The 19,619-nt window shown below is 39.3% G+C and overlaps 1 protein-coding gene across 1 annotated transcript in view; it reads right to left on the reverse strand.

Annotated features, from left to right (window-relative positions):
- dync2h1 (dynein cytoplasmic 2 heavy chain 1) overlaps window positions 1-19,619 on the reverse strand; it is a 463,334-nt gene that overhangs the window by 412,012 nt on the left and 31,703 nt on the right. Inside the window, exons 9-17 of the mRNA XM_059964317.1 lie at window positions 14,357-14,491; window positions 14,159-14,272; window positions 13,274-13,385; window positions 13,055-13,179; window positions 12,761-12,936; window positions 11,560-11,755; window positions 11,309-11,404; window positions 2,160-2,321; window positions 483-581 (exon numbers count right to left, since the gene is read on the reverse strand). Of these exons, the coding sequence (XP_059820300.1) occupies window positions 483-581; window positions 2,160-2,321; window positions 11,309-11,404; window positions 11,560-11,755; window positions 12,761-12,936; window positions 13,055-13,179; window positions 13,274-13,385; window positions 14,159-14,272; window positions 14,357-14,491 (1,215 nt within the window). The remainder of the gene's footprint in view (window positions 1-482; window positions 582-2,159; window positions 2,322-11,308; window positions 11,405-11,559; window positions 11,756-12,760; window positions 12,937-13,054; window positions 13,180-13,273; window positions 13,386-14,158; window positions 14,273-14,356; window positions 14,492-19,619) is intronic.

The raw sequence follows: 19,619 nt of genomic DNA on the forward strand, positions 1-19,619 counted from the left end.
TGTGTGTGTGTGTGTGTGTGTGTGTGTGTGTGTGTGTGTGTGTGTGTGTGTGTGTGTGTGTGTGTGTGTGTGTGTGTGTGTGTGCACGAGAGAGAGACAGAGACATTGTACACTGTAAATGACAAACTACAGTCTGCAGATAACAACAGGTATGGATGAAAATTTGCATCAAATGGAAACAACTGAGTAGAGGCACTGGCATTTCATACTGGAGAGGACATCAGAGCAGAAACTTGACATGGGGTGACATTACAATACTATAACAGCATATGAAATGTTGACTAAACGTTTTCAAATATATTTACAAGAATGGAAGTCATTATTTTGATACATAAAACAATCTGGTAACAAAATTAAGATCTGAAGAAAAACCTTGTATGATGTCTAACTAAAAATAATTAAAATCTTATGCAATCATATAAAAATTATTCTTAAGAATGAGGTATCAGATAACAATGCCATAAGTGGCCTGCTCAACACACCTGTGATTCAAGGGTGAAGAAAATCAGTCTGAGTTCCTGCAAACCATCTTTCCACCGTTGTTGCTGGCGAAGTAGGTCAATGTTCATAAGAGCCACAACCTGCAAAATTACCAAAAGTCAAAACAACAACATTGTTAATTTATATTTTAATTATCTGACCTATAAACTTTTTTTTTTATAATTTCTAAAAAAGGCAGACAAAATACATGTGATGTGCTGAAACTTTAAAATGCAGCTAAATAGAAAGTATGAAGTACTGGTCAAAGGTTAGTAATCCAAAATATTAATTCTATTTCTCTCTCTTCAGACCTCCTGTATTTTCCAGTATTTTCTGTCTAAAATAGAAAATACAATTCCATTTATTCAATAATATTTGAATAATAGGTGAGTCTTTCCAGAATGCCTCCAGAATCTATCACTGTCATCTTCATTATATGCCATGTTGTATGACTTATGCAATCATGGTCCCATAACCATGATTGTTCTTGGCAAATTTATATATAGAAGTGATTTTCCATTGCCTTCTTCTAGGTAGTTTCTTTACAAGATGATTGCCCACCCAGACATTATCAATACTTTTCAGAGATTGCCTGCCTGGCAGCAGTGGTCACATAACCAAGACTCGTGACATACACCAGCTGCTCATGTGACCATCCATTGCATGCTCCCATGGCTTTACGTGACCCTGACTGGTGGGGGCTAATCAGGTGCTACACTTCGCCCAAGGGTGACCTGCAGGGCTAGCAGAGGGAAGAAGCGTCTTACACCTCCTTTGATAGAAATGTATCTCTACCCACCACCCAAATTTATACTACATGTAAGATAACAATTTGTGGACTCCAATTCTGGGAATTAAATCCAAGAGACAAGTAGATTAATCATTCAGGTTAACTACTAAAAATTGAAGCTAAAGGGTTCAATATATTCCTAAATATTAAGTGGCCAATGCTCACAGCTTTGGACCTTTGGATCACTGCCTTTCTTTCCAATACTTCTGGGATCAAACTTTCTTTGGAAGCCACTTCCCAGCTTATCACTGAGACACAATAGAGGAGCTCTTTTAATATATGTGCCCAGGTATGTTTCCAGAAAGTTTTAACAGGTGGTAAGGCATGATAGCAGGTTTGCATAAAGACATTCTCAATAATTAGCACTTCTATCATGCATTTAAAATACAGGTGAGTAATTCTCACATAATTTCCCAGTTATCAAATGTAAGAAATATTGAAATGTATGAATCTGAGCACGTTTTTCAAGAACTTTATTTCATTTGGTCACAAAGTTAAATGTGTATCATTTACACAGAAATAAAATAAAGCTGAATGAGCAAACTGCTATGAAAACAATATTACAATAGTTTGTCATATTACATGTTGAATCGACTAAAAGGACATGGTTGTTCTTTGGCCTGCTGAATAGTCCAATATCTATGAGCCATTTTCTTTTTCTGTACGTAAATAACTTGGCATAATATTACAGTGAACAATATCAATGTTTGCAAATATTCCCAAAGAAAAGAGGAAAACAATAATATTAAGTTAAATACTGACTTTTATAATAGTAGAAGTATTTGAAATTATTAATTATAATTTTTCAACAGCATTGACTTAAGATGATTGAGAAGATATGGAACAAGTGGGTTTGATAGTGTTAAAATTCTACATTTCATGTTCTTACCTTATCATGGAAATCAGTATGACACTTCCTCAACTTTCTGTTCTCTGTGGTAAGCCGCTCTGTTGCAGCGTGAAGTTTCTGAATATAGGCCTCCAGCTCTCTAGGGTTATCCCAAGTGATCTGTATTTTTTCACCAGTTTCTTTGGTTCCAGCTTTTGGGTTCTAATTAAAGATGATAAAATATTTGCACATATCACTAAATCCCAGACTATTTACTATGCAAACAGAGAGTGACTAGAGCGACTAAAAAAGACTTGGAAAACAGTGACTACCTAGTCAATAACTGACATTAGCCAAAGCTGTGTGCCAAATTCAGGTAGATTAACAGATATTAGGTTCATATAATATGTATCAAAAAAAAATCTTTGCAATAAATATCTCAGCTCCTCACAGCTCTCTACATAGAAGCTCTCTGTCTCTATCCAAGCCTTCAGTACCTGATCATAGAATACACCTTAATGCATACAATATAGAAAGCAAGCACTATGGTTCTCTGTGACCATGCCAGCCATTAAATACCATTCTGTACTAATTCCATTTTTCATAACTCAGCCCACAGCCATGGCACATCTAGTGTTCATCTAAATACTTCTTAAATGTTGTATCAGCCTCCATCACACTCTCAAAAAGTGCTTTATAAATTTAAATGACTGTCTGATTGAATAAATTCTTGTTCAATACTCAGTAATTCTCCTACCCCATACCTTAAACTAAAGGCATTTAGTTATAGACAACTTTACAAAAGGATATCCCTATAAGACACAAGAGTAGAATTAGGCCATTCAGTCCATCTAGTCTGCATCACCATTCGATCATAGCAGATCTAATTTCCTTCTCAACCCCATCATGCTGTCTTCTTTGATGCCCTTGCTAATCAAGATCTGAGAAACCATTGTTTTAAAGATACCTAATGACTTGGCCACAGTTGTCTGTGGTAATGAACTCCACAGATTCACCACCCTCTGATGAAGACATTCCTTTGGATCTCTGTTCTAAAGTGGCATCTTTGTATTCTAAGGTTTTGCCCTCTGGTGCTAGAATCTCCCACTACTGGAAACATACTCTGCACATACACCCTAGGTAGAGCCTTCAATATTTGATTGGTTTCAATGAGATCCCCCTCATTGTTCTAAACTCCCGTGGGTAAAGGCTCAGAGCCATCAAATGCTCCTCGTATATTAATCCTTCTACTCCTGGGATCATTCTTGTGAATTTCCTCTGGATCCTCTGCAATGCAGCTTATCTTTCTTCGGTTCAAGTCAAAAATATTTCACAATACTCCAAATGGAGCGAGACCAATATCTTATAAAGCTTCAGTATTGTATCCTAGCTTTTATATTCCAGTCCTCTGACAATAAACACAAACTTTGCATAGTCTTCCTTTCTACTGACAAAGACAGCAAGTTAGCCTCTAGGGAATCCTGCACTAGATCTCCTAAGTCCCTTTGCACCTCCAATCTCTGAATTGGCTCACCATTTAGAAAATAGACTACATTTTATTGCTTCTACCAAAGTGCATGACCACACACTTCACCACAATGCTTTGCCCATTCTCCTAATCTATCCAAATCAGATCTGTCAGACAAGATTTCCCCTGAAGGAAATCATGCTGACTCTGGTCTATTTTATCATGAACCTCCAAGTACCTCAAAATGGACTCTAAAATTTTGCCAATCACCAAATACAGTCTACCTGGCCTAGAGTTTCCTGTCTTTCACCTTATCTGTAATATTCGAACTATTCCAGAATCCAGTGATTCTTGAAAAAACAGGACTAATTTCTCCACAATACCTTCAGTTACCTCTTTCAGAACCCTGAAGTGCACCCCATCTAGTTCATTTGACTTATCCACCACCTTTGGCCCTTTCAACTTCCCAAGCACCTTCTCCTTAAGTGACTACATTCACCTCTGCCCTGGGACACTTAAATTTCTCGCAAACAGCTGGTGTCTTTCACAGTGAACACTGATGCAAAATACTTATTCAGTTCAACAGCCATTTCTTTGTCTGCCTTTACTACCTCTGTTTGTGCCTTTACTACTTTCATCCTCTGTTATACTATTGGCTAGCTCAAATTCCCATTTCATCTTTTTTCTCCCCAATGCTCTTTTGGTGTCTTCTGTTAGTTTTTCAAAGCTTCCTAATAACTTTTGCAATATTGTATGCCTCAATTTTGCTCATATGCTCACTTTGACTTCCCCTATTCGCCACAATTGCCTCATCTTCCCCTTAGAGTGCTCCTTCTTCTTCTTCCAGATGAACCGGTTCTGTGTCTTCTGAATTACACCCAGAAGCACCAGCCATTGCTGCTCTACAGTCATCTCTGCTAATGTCCCTTTCCAATCAATTTTTACCAGCTCCTCTCTCACGTCTCTATAGAAAGCTTTACTCAACTGCAGTATCAATAAATATCATTTCAGTTTCTTCCTCTCAAGCTAAATTCTGTATTGAGATCACTGCATTCTAAGGGTTCCCCTAATCAAATCTGCTTCATTACACAACACCCAATCCAAAATTGCCCTTTCCCTATCAGGCTCGACCACAAAAAGCCATCCCATAGGCATTCTACAAATTCCTTTGATTGAAGTTCCAATCTGATTTTCCCAATCTACCTGCATACAGAAATCCCTAATGATGATCACAACATTGCCCTTTTCATGTCTTTTCTATCTCCTGTTATAATTTGTACCCAACATCCTGGCAACTGTTTGGAGTAGTACATATAAATCCCATCCGGGTTATTTTACCCTTCCAGTTTTTTAACTCGATCCACAAGGATACTACATCTTCAGGTCCTATATCCACTTATTTTCAAACCGATGAATTTTGTTTAGATTGTCACCTTGATGCAGCCTGGAATATTTATCTATGTTAGCATCACTAAGAAAATTGATATTATTTATCCTATTTATTAACATTGTTGAAATTCAACTTTTTCACTGACCACTGTTGCCATAAAGAAAACAGGCTGTCCTTGCAATATTGGTGAATATCAGCAGCAGGAATACAGGTAGTCCCCGAGTTACTAATGTCCAACTTACAGAGAACTCGTACTTATGAACCGAGGAAGGAGAATGCCGTCCACCATTTTACGTCAGATTGTGATGCAGTTGGCCATTTTAAGTCAGATCGCGACACCATACGCCATTTTAAGTTGTTGCCATTGACACTATGTTGAGTGCTTAACTTTGTATTTGGCTTAAATTTTTCTTAGTAAGATTCACCCTAACCCTGCCCCCCCCCCCCCCGTTCCAGTTGGATGGTGGCACAGTGAGATCAGCAAGTTCGATCCAGTGACAGACCGCTCCTGTGCCAGGTTGATGTCAATCCAATGACTCCCGTAGCATCTGCGCTGGGTTGATGTCGAGCTCGCAACTCAACCACGTAAAAAAAAACACTGCCACCTCCAGTTTATATACCCACACAGAGTATTGTGGAGGATCAAATACCCAAACCCAGCACAGACCCCACTTGTCCCATTTAGCCTGTCTCAGTGCTGTGCTCCTTAGGACCCAGCCGCCGCCCGCAGTGTTTCTGTTCCATTGACGGGAAGCAATCACGATTGAAAATAAAGTGGAAAGAATGAAGCGTTTGGAAAGAGGTGAAATGCCATCAGTCATTGGAAAAGCGTTAGGCTATAGTCGGTCAACGATCGGAACAATTTTAAAGGATAACGGATAAAGTGAGAATAAAGGAGCATGCCCCGATGGAAGCTACAATTCTTACTAAGCAACACAGTGGTTTAATTATTGGAATACATATGTTTCTTAAGTGTTTTATATGCATAGAAAGGTTAAATATATACTGTATACTAAGACAAACGTTTGACGAACTGACGCTAAATAATACCGATGTACTTGTTCCGACTTACGTACAAATCCGACTTAAAGACGGACTCAGGAACGGAACTCGTACGTAACCCGGGGACTGTCTGTATATACAAAAAAAGACAAGTTTGATTTTGTAGCTTTACAGACAAAGCTGCCTGCAAAGCTTTTTGGAATATCACACAATAAATCATTCACAATTCTACAAATCACATTTTGAAAACAGAGGCTGAAAAATATTAATATATAGCATGGAGCTATATTCTCCATTCAGTTCAGGGGTATTCACTTACATTCTTCATATCTGGCCTTTTGTCTTAACGTTAGTCATAACTAATGCAGCTCCATTTCAATGGAGGTTACCAAACTTCTGTAAATAAAGGACTGTCATGGAATCAGCCCATCCGGTCCGTACCTACCATGATGCCTATCTGCATGCAGTGGCCACTGTTAAAAATAAGGTAGCCTCTGAGTGTATGTTCATGGTGTTCTGCTGCTGTAGCCCATCCACTTCAAGATTTGGCATGTTGTGCATTCAGAGATGCTCTTCTTACACCACTGTTGTAAGCTGTGAGAGCAGTCCTGATGGCCTCAGCCCAAAATGTTGACTGTTTATTCACATCTATAGATGCTGCCTGACCTGCTGAGCTCCTCCAGCACGTTGTGTGTACTGCTGTAGTAATGCGTGGTTATTTGAATTGTTCTCACCTTCTTGTCAGCTTGAAGCAATCTGGCCATTCTCCTCTGACCCCTCTCATTAACAATGCATTTTCACCCACAGAATTGCCACTCACTAGATGATTTTTGTTTTCTCTACCATTCTCTGTAAACTCCAGACACTTGTGTGTGAAAATCCCAGGAAATCAGCAGTTTCTGAGATAGTCAAACCAGCCCATCTGATACCAACAATCATTCTATTGTCAAAGTCACTTAAATCACACTTCTTCCCCATTCTGATATTTGGCCTGAACAAGTGAACCTCTTGACCATGTCTGCATGCTTTTACATGACTGGTGCCACATGATGGGCTGAGTAGATATTTGCAAGAATGAGAAGATGTACAGGTATATCTAATAAAATGGCCACTGAGTGTATGCTAATCCCATTAGCCTGCATTAAGGCTATATCACTCTATGCCTTTACTGTCCAATTATTTCCAGAGTGATGGAAATCGTTTTTTTTATTAATTTATTTTAATTGATAATGATGTTAATAATTAAGTTTGAATGAATTCTTCTTCAATTCAATTTAATTAATTAAATATTTCACAATTCTTTCTAAGTATCATCAGAAAGAGCAGAAAAGTGGAAAAAATGTGTCTGACAGTTCAAAGTGCCAAATGGCTATCAGTAAAGTCTGGTGGTTGGGCTGCACCTCTGCTATCTGTGACCCAGAATCCATTCAAGGACCGCTTCAACTCATCAAACAGTGAGTCAGCAAGATGTTAGCACAATGAGACCAACAGAATATTGACAACTAGACAAACTCAGAAAGTAAATATGAACTTGCATGTCCTATCGTAGAAGAACACACGGCATGAAGAAGGCAGTTGATCCAGCTCAATGTTACAAGAAGCATTCATCAGAAGGCACTCCCAGAGAAACTATGTTCCCATCTGCACTATTTAACGAGGGCGCACTAAAATTTTCCCAACTTTGTGATGAGAATGAACTCTATGTTCTCATCTGCACTATTTAACAAGGGTGCACTGAAATTTTCCTAATTTAGTGATAAGAATGAACTATGGTAGCATCCTTTTGACTTGTATTTACCTGCTCTACTAAACTCCCTCAATTATACCAAATCCCACTAATCAATCATCTACTAACACAAACAATCTCACAACCCAAGCTGCAATCTCACCACTAACCCCACTCTATCCCCTATCTCCGCACCCACTCCAATCAAGATTCCAATCTCTGGGCACCACTCCACAATGATACTCATCTTCAGTCACCCACCTCCCAAAGTACAAAGTACATCACAGCACACTTTAACCTCCACCTCAATCCACCAGCCCCTGCCACCATCCCTCTCTCTTCTTCCTATCTCTTCTCAAAAAGACAGGGTATCTTTTCTTTCGTAAGTCAGCAGTGTTAGTCATTAAACCATTGGTTCATAAGCCAGTCCTCAGAGGACCAGAGGTGGAGAAAGTTAGCCATTTTAAATTCCTCGTTGTTACTGTTTCAGAGGACCTCTCCTGGGCCCAGCAAAGAAGTTCAATTATGAAGAAATCGCCTCTACTTTCTTAGGAGTTTGTGAAGATTCAACATGACATCTAAAAGTTTAACAAACTTCTATAGATGTGTGAGTGTTGGCGCGTGGCTTAGTGGGCAAGGCATCAGACCAGTAACCTGAAGGTCACTGGTTCGAGCCTCAGCTGAGGCAGCGCGTTTGTGTCCTTGAGCAAGGCACTTAACAACACATTGCTCTGCGACGTCACCGGTGCCAAGCTGCATGGGTCCTAGTGCCCTTCTCTTGGACAACTTCGGTGGCATGAAGAGGGGAAGGCCTGCAGCTTGGGCAACTGCCGGTCTCCCATACACCCCTGCCCAAGTAGTAGTAGATATGGCCCAGTCCATCATGGGTAATGCTCTCCCCACCAGTAGATGACATCTACACAAAGTGATGTCTCAGGAAAGCAGCATCCATCATCATGGACCCTCACCACCCAGGGCATGCTTTCTTCTTACTGTTGCCATCAGGAACAAGGTACAGGAACCTCAGGATTCACACCACCAGATTTAAGAACAGTTATTACCCTCAACCATCAGGCTATTGAACCAAAGGGGATAACTTCACTCACCCTATCATTGAAATGTTCTCACAATCTATAGACTCACTTTCAAGAACTCTCCATCTCATATCATCATCATACTCTGCCAGAGCCTCAGCGACCACTTTCTTCCACTTCGATCTGTCGGCAGTCAACCTCTTGCATCTCTGGTGGTGAGGCTGGTCCACTTCTTGATGTTGTTGATCCAGGTTGTCCTCTATCTGCCTTGGGAGTGACTTCCTTCTACTCTGCCTTCAAGCACAGTGCATTTCAGTATGTCATCAGTTCTTGAGCTGTGTCCAAAATAGCAAAGTTTCCTTTGGATAACGGTTTCCAGAAGTATTGGTTTCATGCCAATCTTTTCTAGGATGAAATTGTTGGATCTCCTTTCAATGTATGATATCCTGAGGATCCGTCTGTATGTCCACATCTCAAATACTGTCAACTTTTTTTCATCAGCTGCTTTTAGGGTCCATGTTTCACAGCCATATAGGGTTACTGGCCAGACGAGACTCTTGAGGAGGCCTATCTTGGTGTCAGTGCTCACAGATCTATCTTTCCAGATACTCCAGAGTTTGCTAGTGCTTGTGTGTGCCATTGCTAGCCTTCGCCTTATTTCCTTGCTGCATTTGTTTCTGTCATTTAGTTCTGCACCACGGTATATAAAGGAGGAAACTAGTACGATCTTGTCGTTTTCAATGTAGATGTCAGCTTGAATTGCTCATATACTCATCTCATATACAGGCAGTCCCCGGGTTACGTACGAGTTCCGTTCCTGAGTCCGTCTTTAAGTCGGATTTGTACATAAGTCGGAACAAGCACATCCGGTATTATTTAGCGTCAGTTAGTCAAACGTTTGTCTTAGTATATAGTATATATTTTACCTTTCTATGCATATAAAACACTTAAGAAACAAATGTAGTCCAATAATTAAACCACTGAGTTGCTTATTAATAATTGTAGCTTTCATCAGGTCAGGGCCTTTCACACGCTCCATTATTCTCACTTTATCCTTTAAAATTGTTCCGATCATTGACCAACTGTAGCCTAATGCTTTTCCAATGACCGATAGTGTTTCACCTCTTTCCAAACGCTTTATTCTTTCCACTTTATTTTCAATCGCGATCACTTCCCATCAATGGAACAGAAACACTGCGGGCGGCAGGTTCCAAGCTCCACCAGCTCCCGAGGTCCACTGGGTCCTAAGGACCACCACACTGAGACAGGCTAAGTGGGACAAGTTGGAGCTGTGCTGGGTTTGGGTATTTGATCCTCCACAATATTCCGTGTGGGTATTTAAACTGGAGGTGGCAGTGTTTTGTTTTTTTACAAGGTCAAGTTGCGAGCTCGACATTAACTCGGCACAGTTGGTACAGGAGTCACTGGATCAACATCAACCCGGCATGGGGGCGGTCTATCACTAGATCGAAGTCGGGAACCTCCATTCTCCAGCCCGGCGCTGATCTCACTGCGCCACCAGCCAACCAGAATGGTGGGGGGGGGTGGGGTCAGGGTGAATCTTACTAAGAAAAATTTAAGCCAAATACAAAGTTAAACACTCAACACAGTGTCAACGGCAACAACTTAAAATGGCAGATGGCAACACGATCTGACCTAAAATGGCGGACAGCGTTCTCCTTCCTCAGTTCGTAAGTACAAGTTGTTCGTAAGTCGGACGTTCGTAACTCAGGGACTACCTGTACTCGGTATTTATTACTTATTTATTTATTTTTATTATTTCTTTCTTTTTGTATTTGCAGTTTGTTGTCTTTTACACATCAGTTAAATACCCAAGTTGGTATGGTCTTTCATTGATCCTATTATTGCAATTACTCTATTACGGATTTGCTGAGTATCCCCAGAAAGGAAATTAATTTCAGGGTTGTATATGGTGACATACCTGTACTTTGACAATAAATTTCCTTTGAACTTTGGTATAGTACATTTCTGGTATAGTACAGTACAGTACTCTGCAAAAGTCTTAGGCATATATACATATATACTAGGATACCTAAGACTTTTGCACAGAACTTGTATTTGTGAATGTGGAGTGGAGAGCGAGTTTGTAAATCTGGTAGGAGCAAATGATGCTGGGAATATCGAGGGTGAAGTGGCACAGGAGGGGTGTGGGACAAGTGGCAGAGAAGGAGTGCGGAGGTGGACGGTGGTGCGGGTGCCAACACGCTCAGCCCTGAGACACCAGGCAGGTCATTTGATTCCAAACCATTGGTTTATTCATTACTACAGAATGTCTCTCTGGTGCTTCCCACCCTGCTCACTTTCCCATCCCCTTTTCCCAACTATGATATTCCTCTCCTTACCCTCTTCCCATTCTCGGTCCACAACAGAGACCCATATCAGAATCATTCACATAGGTCATGAAATTACTTTTTTTTGCATCAGTAGTAAAACACAGAATTACTCCAGTACTGTGCAAATCTCTGAAGCTCCCTAGCTCTATTGTGTTTGTGTGTGTGTGTTCCTAAGACTTCTGCAAGTACCGTATGAAACTAATGGATTAAATATGATGTGCTTATTTTCTCTCACCTTTATTATCTGTTCAAAGGATAAAGCTGAGTTTAGCATCATGGGTCTCTGGCTAGGAATCATCTGTTGATCAATAGTATTATAAAAGTGAGCAACCTGTAAAAGAAAATAAAGCATACTCAACATTAAAATTTGGATTCTCACTCTAATTTTTAATTATCTAGAAAGCAGTTAAAAGAGAAAGGAGAAAAAAGGAAAACATAATCAGGGTGTCTGTAAAAGGGAATCGAACAAGAAAATGAAGTACTAACTTGTTTGAGAATAACTGCTTGTCTGTAAAACTTCTGAGCAATATTTGCTGTTTGTTGGATTTTTTTAGGAATGACAAAACCCAAAGCAGAAAGCTGGCGTACTTCCCTCAACAAAGAAACAAGGCGATCTGAGTAATGTATTTTCAACTTCCCGTCAGAGTGATCCAACTCTATAATTCGACCATGGGCTTGTAAACTATTACAAATGACATAAAAATGGCAATGTTTACATATTGTATGTATGTGTATATATATTTCATAAACTGAAGCTACATTCTTGCTATTTGTACAAATTATAAAAGTTGAAAACTGGTATTTTTAAAGCCATATATGACTAATGCAGAAAAGAAAACTTGTAGACTTATTACTAACTTTATACAAATTCTCTTGGAACAGAGGAAGCTGAAGGAGTGGCATGATGAAGGTATACAAAATTATCAGGAGTGTAGTTAGGATAGATAATGGGTAACTTTTCTACAAAATAGGGGTACCTAAAATTAGACAGCATAGGTTTACAGAATGGTTAAGAAATTATGATGCGACGCGAGAAGACTTTTTTTTCAACTGGAGGGCAGCTGGATCTGGAAGACATCACCTGAGTGTTTACTGCTGTCTTATCTTAAGAATTTTAGGCCTATGACATTAACTGTTTCTCTTTTCACAGATGCTGCTTGACCTGCTGAGATTTTCAAGCATTTTCTGTTTATATTTCTACTTCTGTGCTTTTTGACACAATGACTCTATGACTCTAAAACACATAAGCATTGACTAATAATGGTAAATTTATAATCAGTGGAATTAATCTCTTTCCAATGTAAAACTGAATCAACCTTTATAATTCTTCTAATTGCTGTTGCCTTTATACCATAGAGAGCTTAAACTCAGCAGGAAGTTATTTTAATATATTCTATATCCTCTGGAACTGCTAATCATGATCAGAAAAACATGGAAAATAACTACAGGGATGCAAACCACTCACATAACCTGACTATGTTAAGTGCTTCCTCTTACATTCTATGTGATTTTTTTTTTAAATTTCTTATCAGAAGAACAATCCTCTGTCTACACAATAAAACTGGAAGCCAGACAACTTGCAAAAACTAACTTTGACTTTGGAATGGCTTGTCATTGTTAGCAAGGACAAAAAGGCATTATTTTATTATTCTATTCAGCACTTTGTTGACATGCAACACAGTAATACCTGATACCAGATGTGGGATCTGATATAGACGACTGTATTTCCCTTGACCAGTCATCAAACTGTTCCTGTTCATAGGTCTTTAACTGGTCCAAAAGTTCATTACAATTTCGCCAAAATGATTGAAATCCTGACAAGTCATGCAGCAAAGTTTCAGCAACCTTTACAGTATCTGCAGCCTAAAATAAAAGAACACGTTTAATGTTTACCATATAGCTTGCCCTACCTCTTTCCACACTTAAAGTAATCTAACATTTTGTAAAGCATTATGTAAACATTCATTGCCTAAATGCTTACCTTTAGTTCCAGCTGTCTAACCCAAACAATATTATTGACAACCTCAGGGAGATTCTTGCCTGAAAGAGGGCCTGAAGGTTCTCCAGGAATACCACATCGCCGACTCTCAAAATCAGCGTGGATGCCTAATTCAAATAGTACCATCAATGAAGACACCAATTTCCTATTCAATTACTATTTCATGTGTTTGTATTCCAGAAATGTTTGTGCTTCCCTTACCTTTGATGTACTCTGCAAGTTTTGCCAACAACATTTCACGCTCTGAAAGTAGTTCCTTGCTGATACTTGGCCTTTTGACTAATTCTTGGTATTTCTGAAATGCCTGCAGAAGCTTGAAGGAAAATAAGCTACATGATACATCAGTTCAATAATAAAAATGCTCACTGCAGAAAGCTTCTTATGTGCAAGAGAAAGAAGAAAGAAGGCAGAATTATAAGTTATTTAAAAGTGCATTATTGTGAGATTTGATAGAAAAGGAAAGTGCTGGGAATTCACAAGATTGTTTTAAGAATATTTATTGCTTAATGAGAGTAGCTTATAAACCTCTAAATTTTGGAAAAGAAACAGGATAAAATCATTTTTTAGATTAGAAGTTTGAGTGTGAAATGAAATTTACTTTATGAAAAAATGTCAACTGTTCCACTCGTACTTCCCCAGAATGGTGTTGACAAGTTTGCATGCATGAGTGCAAGAGCCAAACATGTTAAAACTTGCCAGATGTGTGGCAAATTTCCACCTCTTAAAGTGAAAAACACGCTTGAAGAATAAAATTAATCAATTAGTCTTAGTATGGTAACTATAAAACCACAAAGATAAGAGACAAAAGAAGTTAGATACCAACTGAAACAGAACTGAAGTTAGATACCAACTGAAATATAGTTGATACAGAAAGGGCAGAATAAGAGAAACAAATGGGGATAAGAGGTTAAATTAGACTCTCTTGCTAACATTAGGTTAAATAGATAAATAAAAGTAAGAGATTAAAGAAAAACAATCAGGACTAGTGTCCTTTGATGATGTAAATTATTAGAAAACAAATTGTTTTTTAACCACTTTCTGATTCACATTAATTTGAATTAATTAGTAAATGTTCCACTATTTTACCTGTTGGGGATTATCTTTAACTTCCACAATATAGACTTTCAGTTTGTTTGCGACCTTCTGTTCTGATGGAGCAATTAAGCGTTCAAACTGTGTTACAGCAGCTTTCCAAAGTGGCTGCAAAATTGAATAACTATAAATTATATGGATAACGAAAATAATACTTAGCATGTATAAATTAAGAGGTGAATTATAACAAACCTCAGTGTAAGGATTATACTGAACTGGATTCAGTCCAACAAAGGGCTCAAATACTTGGGCATTGTGAAGCAATTGCTGCTCTCCAGCTGGTAACAACCGCATAATCTTCTCATGGACATTTCGATTAGTTTGTATCTACATAAAAAACAAAATAACATGTTTATAGTGAAATTAGTTTTCTTTTGGCTTGCCAATTAGATTTTTATAAGCTTTGTTTGAGTAGAGGATTAGTTTGAACCTAGCCCAGAATACTTAAAACTACAAGTTATAATAAGCAACCACACCCCATTGGTTGCAAGTTTCCTCAATGTAGCAAAACTATTCTGGTAGGTATTTTGCCATCCTGAACTCTTATTCCTTTATGCTTTCACTTCATTAATGTTAACACTAAATGATAAAACATTCTTTGCCTCAATTACAATTTCTTAAAGGGTAAAAATATCAGCTACTAAATTTAAAAATAAGAACTGTATTACAATAATAAACAATAGGATTTCAGCCAAAATATGATGTAGATAAAAGGTCAATGAACTGTGTACAAGCAGTCCCCGGGTTACATACGAGTTCCGTTCCTAAGTCCGTCTTTAAGTCGGATTTGTACATAAGTCGGAACAAGTACATCCAGTATTATTTAGCGTCAGTTAGTCAAACGTTTGTCTTAGTATATAGTATATATTTTACCTTTCTATGCATATAAAACACATAAGAAACGTATGTATTCCAATAATTAAACCACTGCATTGCTTAGTAATAATTGTAGCTTTCATTGGGGCAGGGCCTTTCACATGCTCTATTATTCTCACTTTATCCTTTAAAATTGTTCCAATCGTTGACAGACTGTAGCCTAACGCTTTTCCAATGACAGATGGCATTTCACCTCTTTCCAAACGCTTTCTTATTTCCACTTTATTTTCAATTGCGATCACTTCCCATCAATGAAACAGAAACACTGCGGGTGGCGGGTCCTGACCTCCACCGGCTCCCAAGGTCCGCTGGGCCCTAAGGACCACTGCACTGAAAGTCGGTGTTCGAAAGTCCTCCACACTGAGACAGGTTAAATGGGACAGTGGGGGCTGTGCTGGGTTTGGGTTCTCTATTTGATCATCCACAATATTCCACATGGGAACTTAAACTGGAGGTGGCAGTGTTTTTTTTTATGAGGTCGAGTTACAAGCTCGACATCAACCCAGCACGGATGGTACAGGAGTCACTGGGTCAACATCAACCCGGCACTGGAGCAGTCTGTCACTGGATCGAACTCAGGAACCTCCGTTTTCCAGCCCAGCCCTGCTCTCACTGCACCACCAGCCAACCAGAACGGGTCAGTGTGAATCTTGCTAAGAAAAATTTAAGCCAAATACAAAGTTACACACTCAACATGGTGTCAATGGCAACAACTTAAAATGGCAGAGAACATCGCGATCTGACTTAAAATGGCAGACGGCGTTCTCCTTCCTCAGTTCATAAATAAGAGTTGTCTGTAAGTCGGACGTTCATAACTCATGGACCACCTGTAAATAAATCTAATTAGACCCATTGACTTGCATGGTATGCTAACTTTTAAACTGACAGGGTAAAATAGCATTTATTTTTCTTAATTCATTGATCATTTAGGATAAATTTAAATAAGAGTATAACAAGGAACAATTAAACTGTGGCATTCAATATTGAATGCCTTAATTCATGTATATCGTTATTACAAACTTTCCGTAACACATTTTCTGTGCTCAGTGATGAGGAGACATGTAGGAGTGAGATAGATCTGGCTAAGTGGTGTTGCAACAACAACTTTGCATTCATTGTCAGTAAGGTCAATCATGGACTTTAGGAAGGGGAAATCAGGAGAGCACACAGCAATTTTTGTTGATGGATCAGCAGTGAAAGGGTAACCAGCTTCAAGTTCCTGAGTGTCAACACCTCTGAAGACCTATCCTGGGCCCAAATATTGATGCAATCACAAAGAAAGGATCTTAGTGGCTTATACTTCACTAGGAGCTTGAGGAAATTTGGTACGTCACCAAAGACTCTGACAAATTTCTACATATGTACCATGGAGAGCATTTTGACTGGTTGCATTGCCATTGGTGTTGAGAAACCAATGCACAGATCAGAAAAAGCTGCAAAATGTTGAACAGTCAGCCAACTCCACCACGGGCACGAGCTACCACAACTTCAAGGATATACTCAAGAGGTGATGATTCAAGAAGACAGCATCCATCATGAACGACTTTTACTTTTTACAACATGCCCTCTTCTCATTACCATCATCAATGAGGTACGGGAGCCTGAAGATAACACTCAAAGTTATAGGATCAGCTTCTCCTTCTCTGCCATCAGATGTTTAAATGAACCGTAAAGCCATGAACACCACCTCACTTTTTGCACTATTTTTTATATATTGTTCTTGTAATATATAGTAACTTTTATACATTGCACTGTACTGCTGCCACAAAACAACAACTTACATAACATGTCAGTGATAATAAACCTGATTCTGAGACTAAAAGCACCCCCAGGGTGACATTTTGCTCTTGGAATAGCAGACCCAACTGGTGGATGCTTCTTTTACAATAATCAATATGCGGCTCTCCATTTTTTAAACCCATTCCAAACCAAAAAGACCATTATTAAAATATAAACTGAAATCTCTCCTAAGGAACAGACCTTTTCAACTTCTCTTCCAAAGAAGCATATTGACTTAGAAGCTGTAGTGTATTACCATAAATGCTGCTGGGTCTAAGATCTAAAGGATCAGGTTTATTATCATTTACATAGGTCATAAAAATTGTTATTTTGAGGAGGCAGTACAGTGCAATGCATAAAATATACTATAAATTACAATATGAAATATAAATACATACATATATATCAAATTGTAATTTATAAGTAGTGCAAAAGTGAGCAAAAATGGTGAGGTAGTGTTCATGGGTTTATTATCCATTCAAAAATATGACAGCAGAGGGGAATAAGTTGTTCCTAAAATACTGAATGTGTGTCTTCTGGCTCCTGTATCCCCTCTCTGATGGTAGTAATGAGAAGAGCTCATCTCCTAGGAGATAGGAGTCCTTAATGATGGGTGTCACTTTTCTTTTTAGGTATCATCTTTTGAAGATACCCTTGATGGTGAGGAGGCTAATACCCATGTTGGAGCTGGCTAAGTTTGCAACCCTCGATACCAGACAGTGGTGATACCACCAGTCAGAATGCTTTCCACAGTATAGCTAGAGAAATTTGCTAGTCTTTGGTGACATACCAAATCTTCTTCAATTCCTAATGAAATATAGACAATAGTGTGCTTTCTTCAGAATAACATCAATATGTTGAGCCCAAGATAGATCTTCTGAGAATTAGAAATTTCTCATCATTTCTACTGCCAACCCCTCAATGAGGACTGGTGTGTGTTCCGTTGACTTCCCTTTTCTGCAGTCCACGATCAATTCCTTGGTCTCACTGACATAGAGTGCAAGGTTGTTGTTGGACTGTAGAGTAAAAATACCAGTTGCTGGAAACCATTCAGGGTTGGGACGGAATTGTTCAATAAGCCATTGATGCTAAGGTCAAGAGGGCTCAGTGGAGGTCAGATTTATGCTCATAGGGTCAGAGCTCAAGGGTGTGGTGGAGATCAGAACCTTGGGTGACCAGTGAGTTGCAGGGGTGTAAACACTGGGCCTGGGAAATTAGAGGGAGCCATTGCAGGGCATGATCAGTTCTGTGGATTGAGGATCCAAAGAGTATGATATAAAGCAGAGAGTATGGGATTTAATTCAGTGAATACCAACCAGTCCAATTCGGCATTCACAAATCCAGTTGCACCAGAAATAACCAACAGTGATTCTCACATCTATATGAACCAAATTTTCTGCAATAGTCCAAACAGAATATGATTGACTTTTCATATTACAGGTTAGCAGATGGTGTGCTATCTTAGTGTGAAAATAACTTATTCCACTACTTCGCATGATTTCAGTATGGCCTAATGGAGTTCAGTAAAGCCTTTGATAATCTAAATTGTAGGCTCTGGAGACTGAGATTATTTGTAATCTGATGAGAACTGGTTAAAGGATATATGATTGCCTTGATGGAATGAAGCAAAGGATGAAAGTGGAAATTGCTTCACGGACTGGAAGTCTGTGACAAGTTGTGTGCCTCAGGGGTTGGTGCTGGGTCCATAACTGCACATCATCTATTTAACAATATGGATAAAAATGTGCAAGGCATGTTGGTTCGTAAGTTTGCAGGTAACTCTGAAATAGGTGGTATAGTGGACTGTGAAGATTATCAAAAATTACAGGAGATGGAAAAGTGAGTTGGACCTGTTGGGACTTTCTGTGGAGACTGAAATTCTTTGGGTTAATAGGCTCTTGACAAGAACCTATAATAAAAAGTTAGAATTAAGTGGAGTGACCATTGTTGGAGTGGGATAGAGTTAAGAGTGGGGAACTGAGGCATTGGTTCAAAAGGCTTCAGCTAGGAGAGGCAGAGGTTAGATTGAGGTTTCTGTCAGGTTTCTCTTTCTTTGACTATTAGTGCCTAGCTAGATTAGTGAGAATGAATTCCAGGTCAGTGGTATGCTCTTCATGTCCAATGTGGGAGGTCCTTGATCCTTGATATCAGTCTCCTTGATAACTACATCTGTGTGAAGTGCATCCAGCTGCAGCACCTTACAGCCCTTGGTAAAGAACTGGAGCTGGAGATGGATGAACTTCAGCTCATTCAGGAAAATGAGGAGGAGACAGATGAGAGCTACAGAGAGATAATCACATTTCAGTTGCAGGAGGCAGGTAGTGGGTGACTATCAGGAGAAGATAGGCAGAAAGTGCAGAGTACACCTGTTGCCATTCCCTTCAATAGCAAGTACACTGCTTTGGATACTGCTAGGGGAGGGGTGAACCTACCTGGGAAAAGCCACAGTGACCAGTTCTCTGCCACTGAGTCTGGAAGGAAAGAAGAAGAAGAGAGTGGTGGTGATAAGGGATTCGGTAGCTAGGAGAATAACACAAAATATTTTGTGGATGTGAAGGAGATTCCCAGATAGGTTGCCTCCCAGGTGCCAGGGTCAAGAATGACTCATAGTGGGTCCACAGGGTTCTGAAAGGGGAGGGGGAGGAGCCAGAAGTCATGGTACATATTGGCACCAATGACATAGGTAGGAAAAAGGATAATGAACTGAAGAGAGAATAAGGAGCAAGGAAGCAAACTGAAAAGCAGGACCTCAAGGGTGGTAATCCCTGGATTGCTGCCTGTGCCACATAGCAGTGAGGTA

Source organism: Hypanus sabinus, chromosome 3 (assembly GCF_030144855.1).
Source record: "Hypanus sabinus isolate sHypSab1 chromosome 3, sHypSab1.hap1, whole genome shotgun sequence".
NCBI lineage: Eukaryota > Metazoa > Chordata > Chondrichthyes > Myliobatiformes > Dasyatidae > Hypanus > Hypanus sabinus.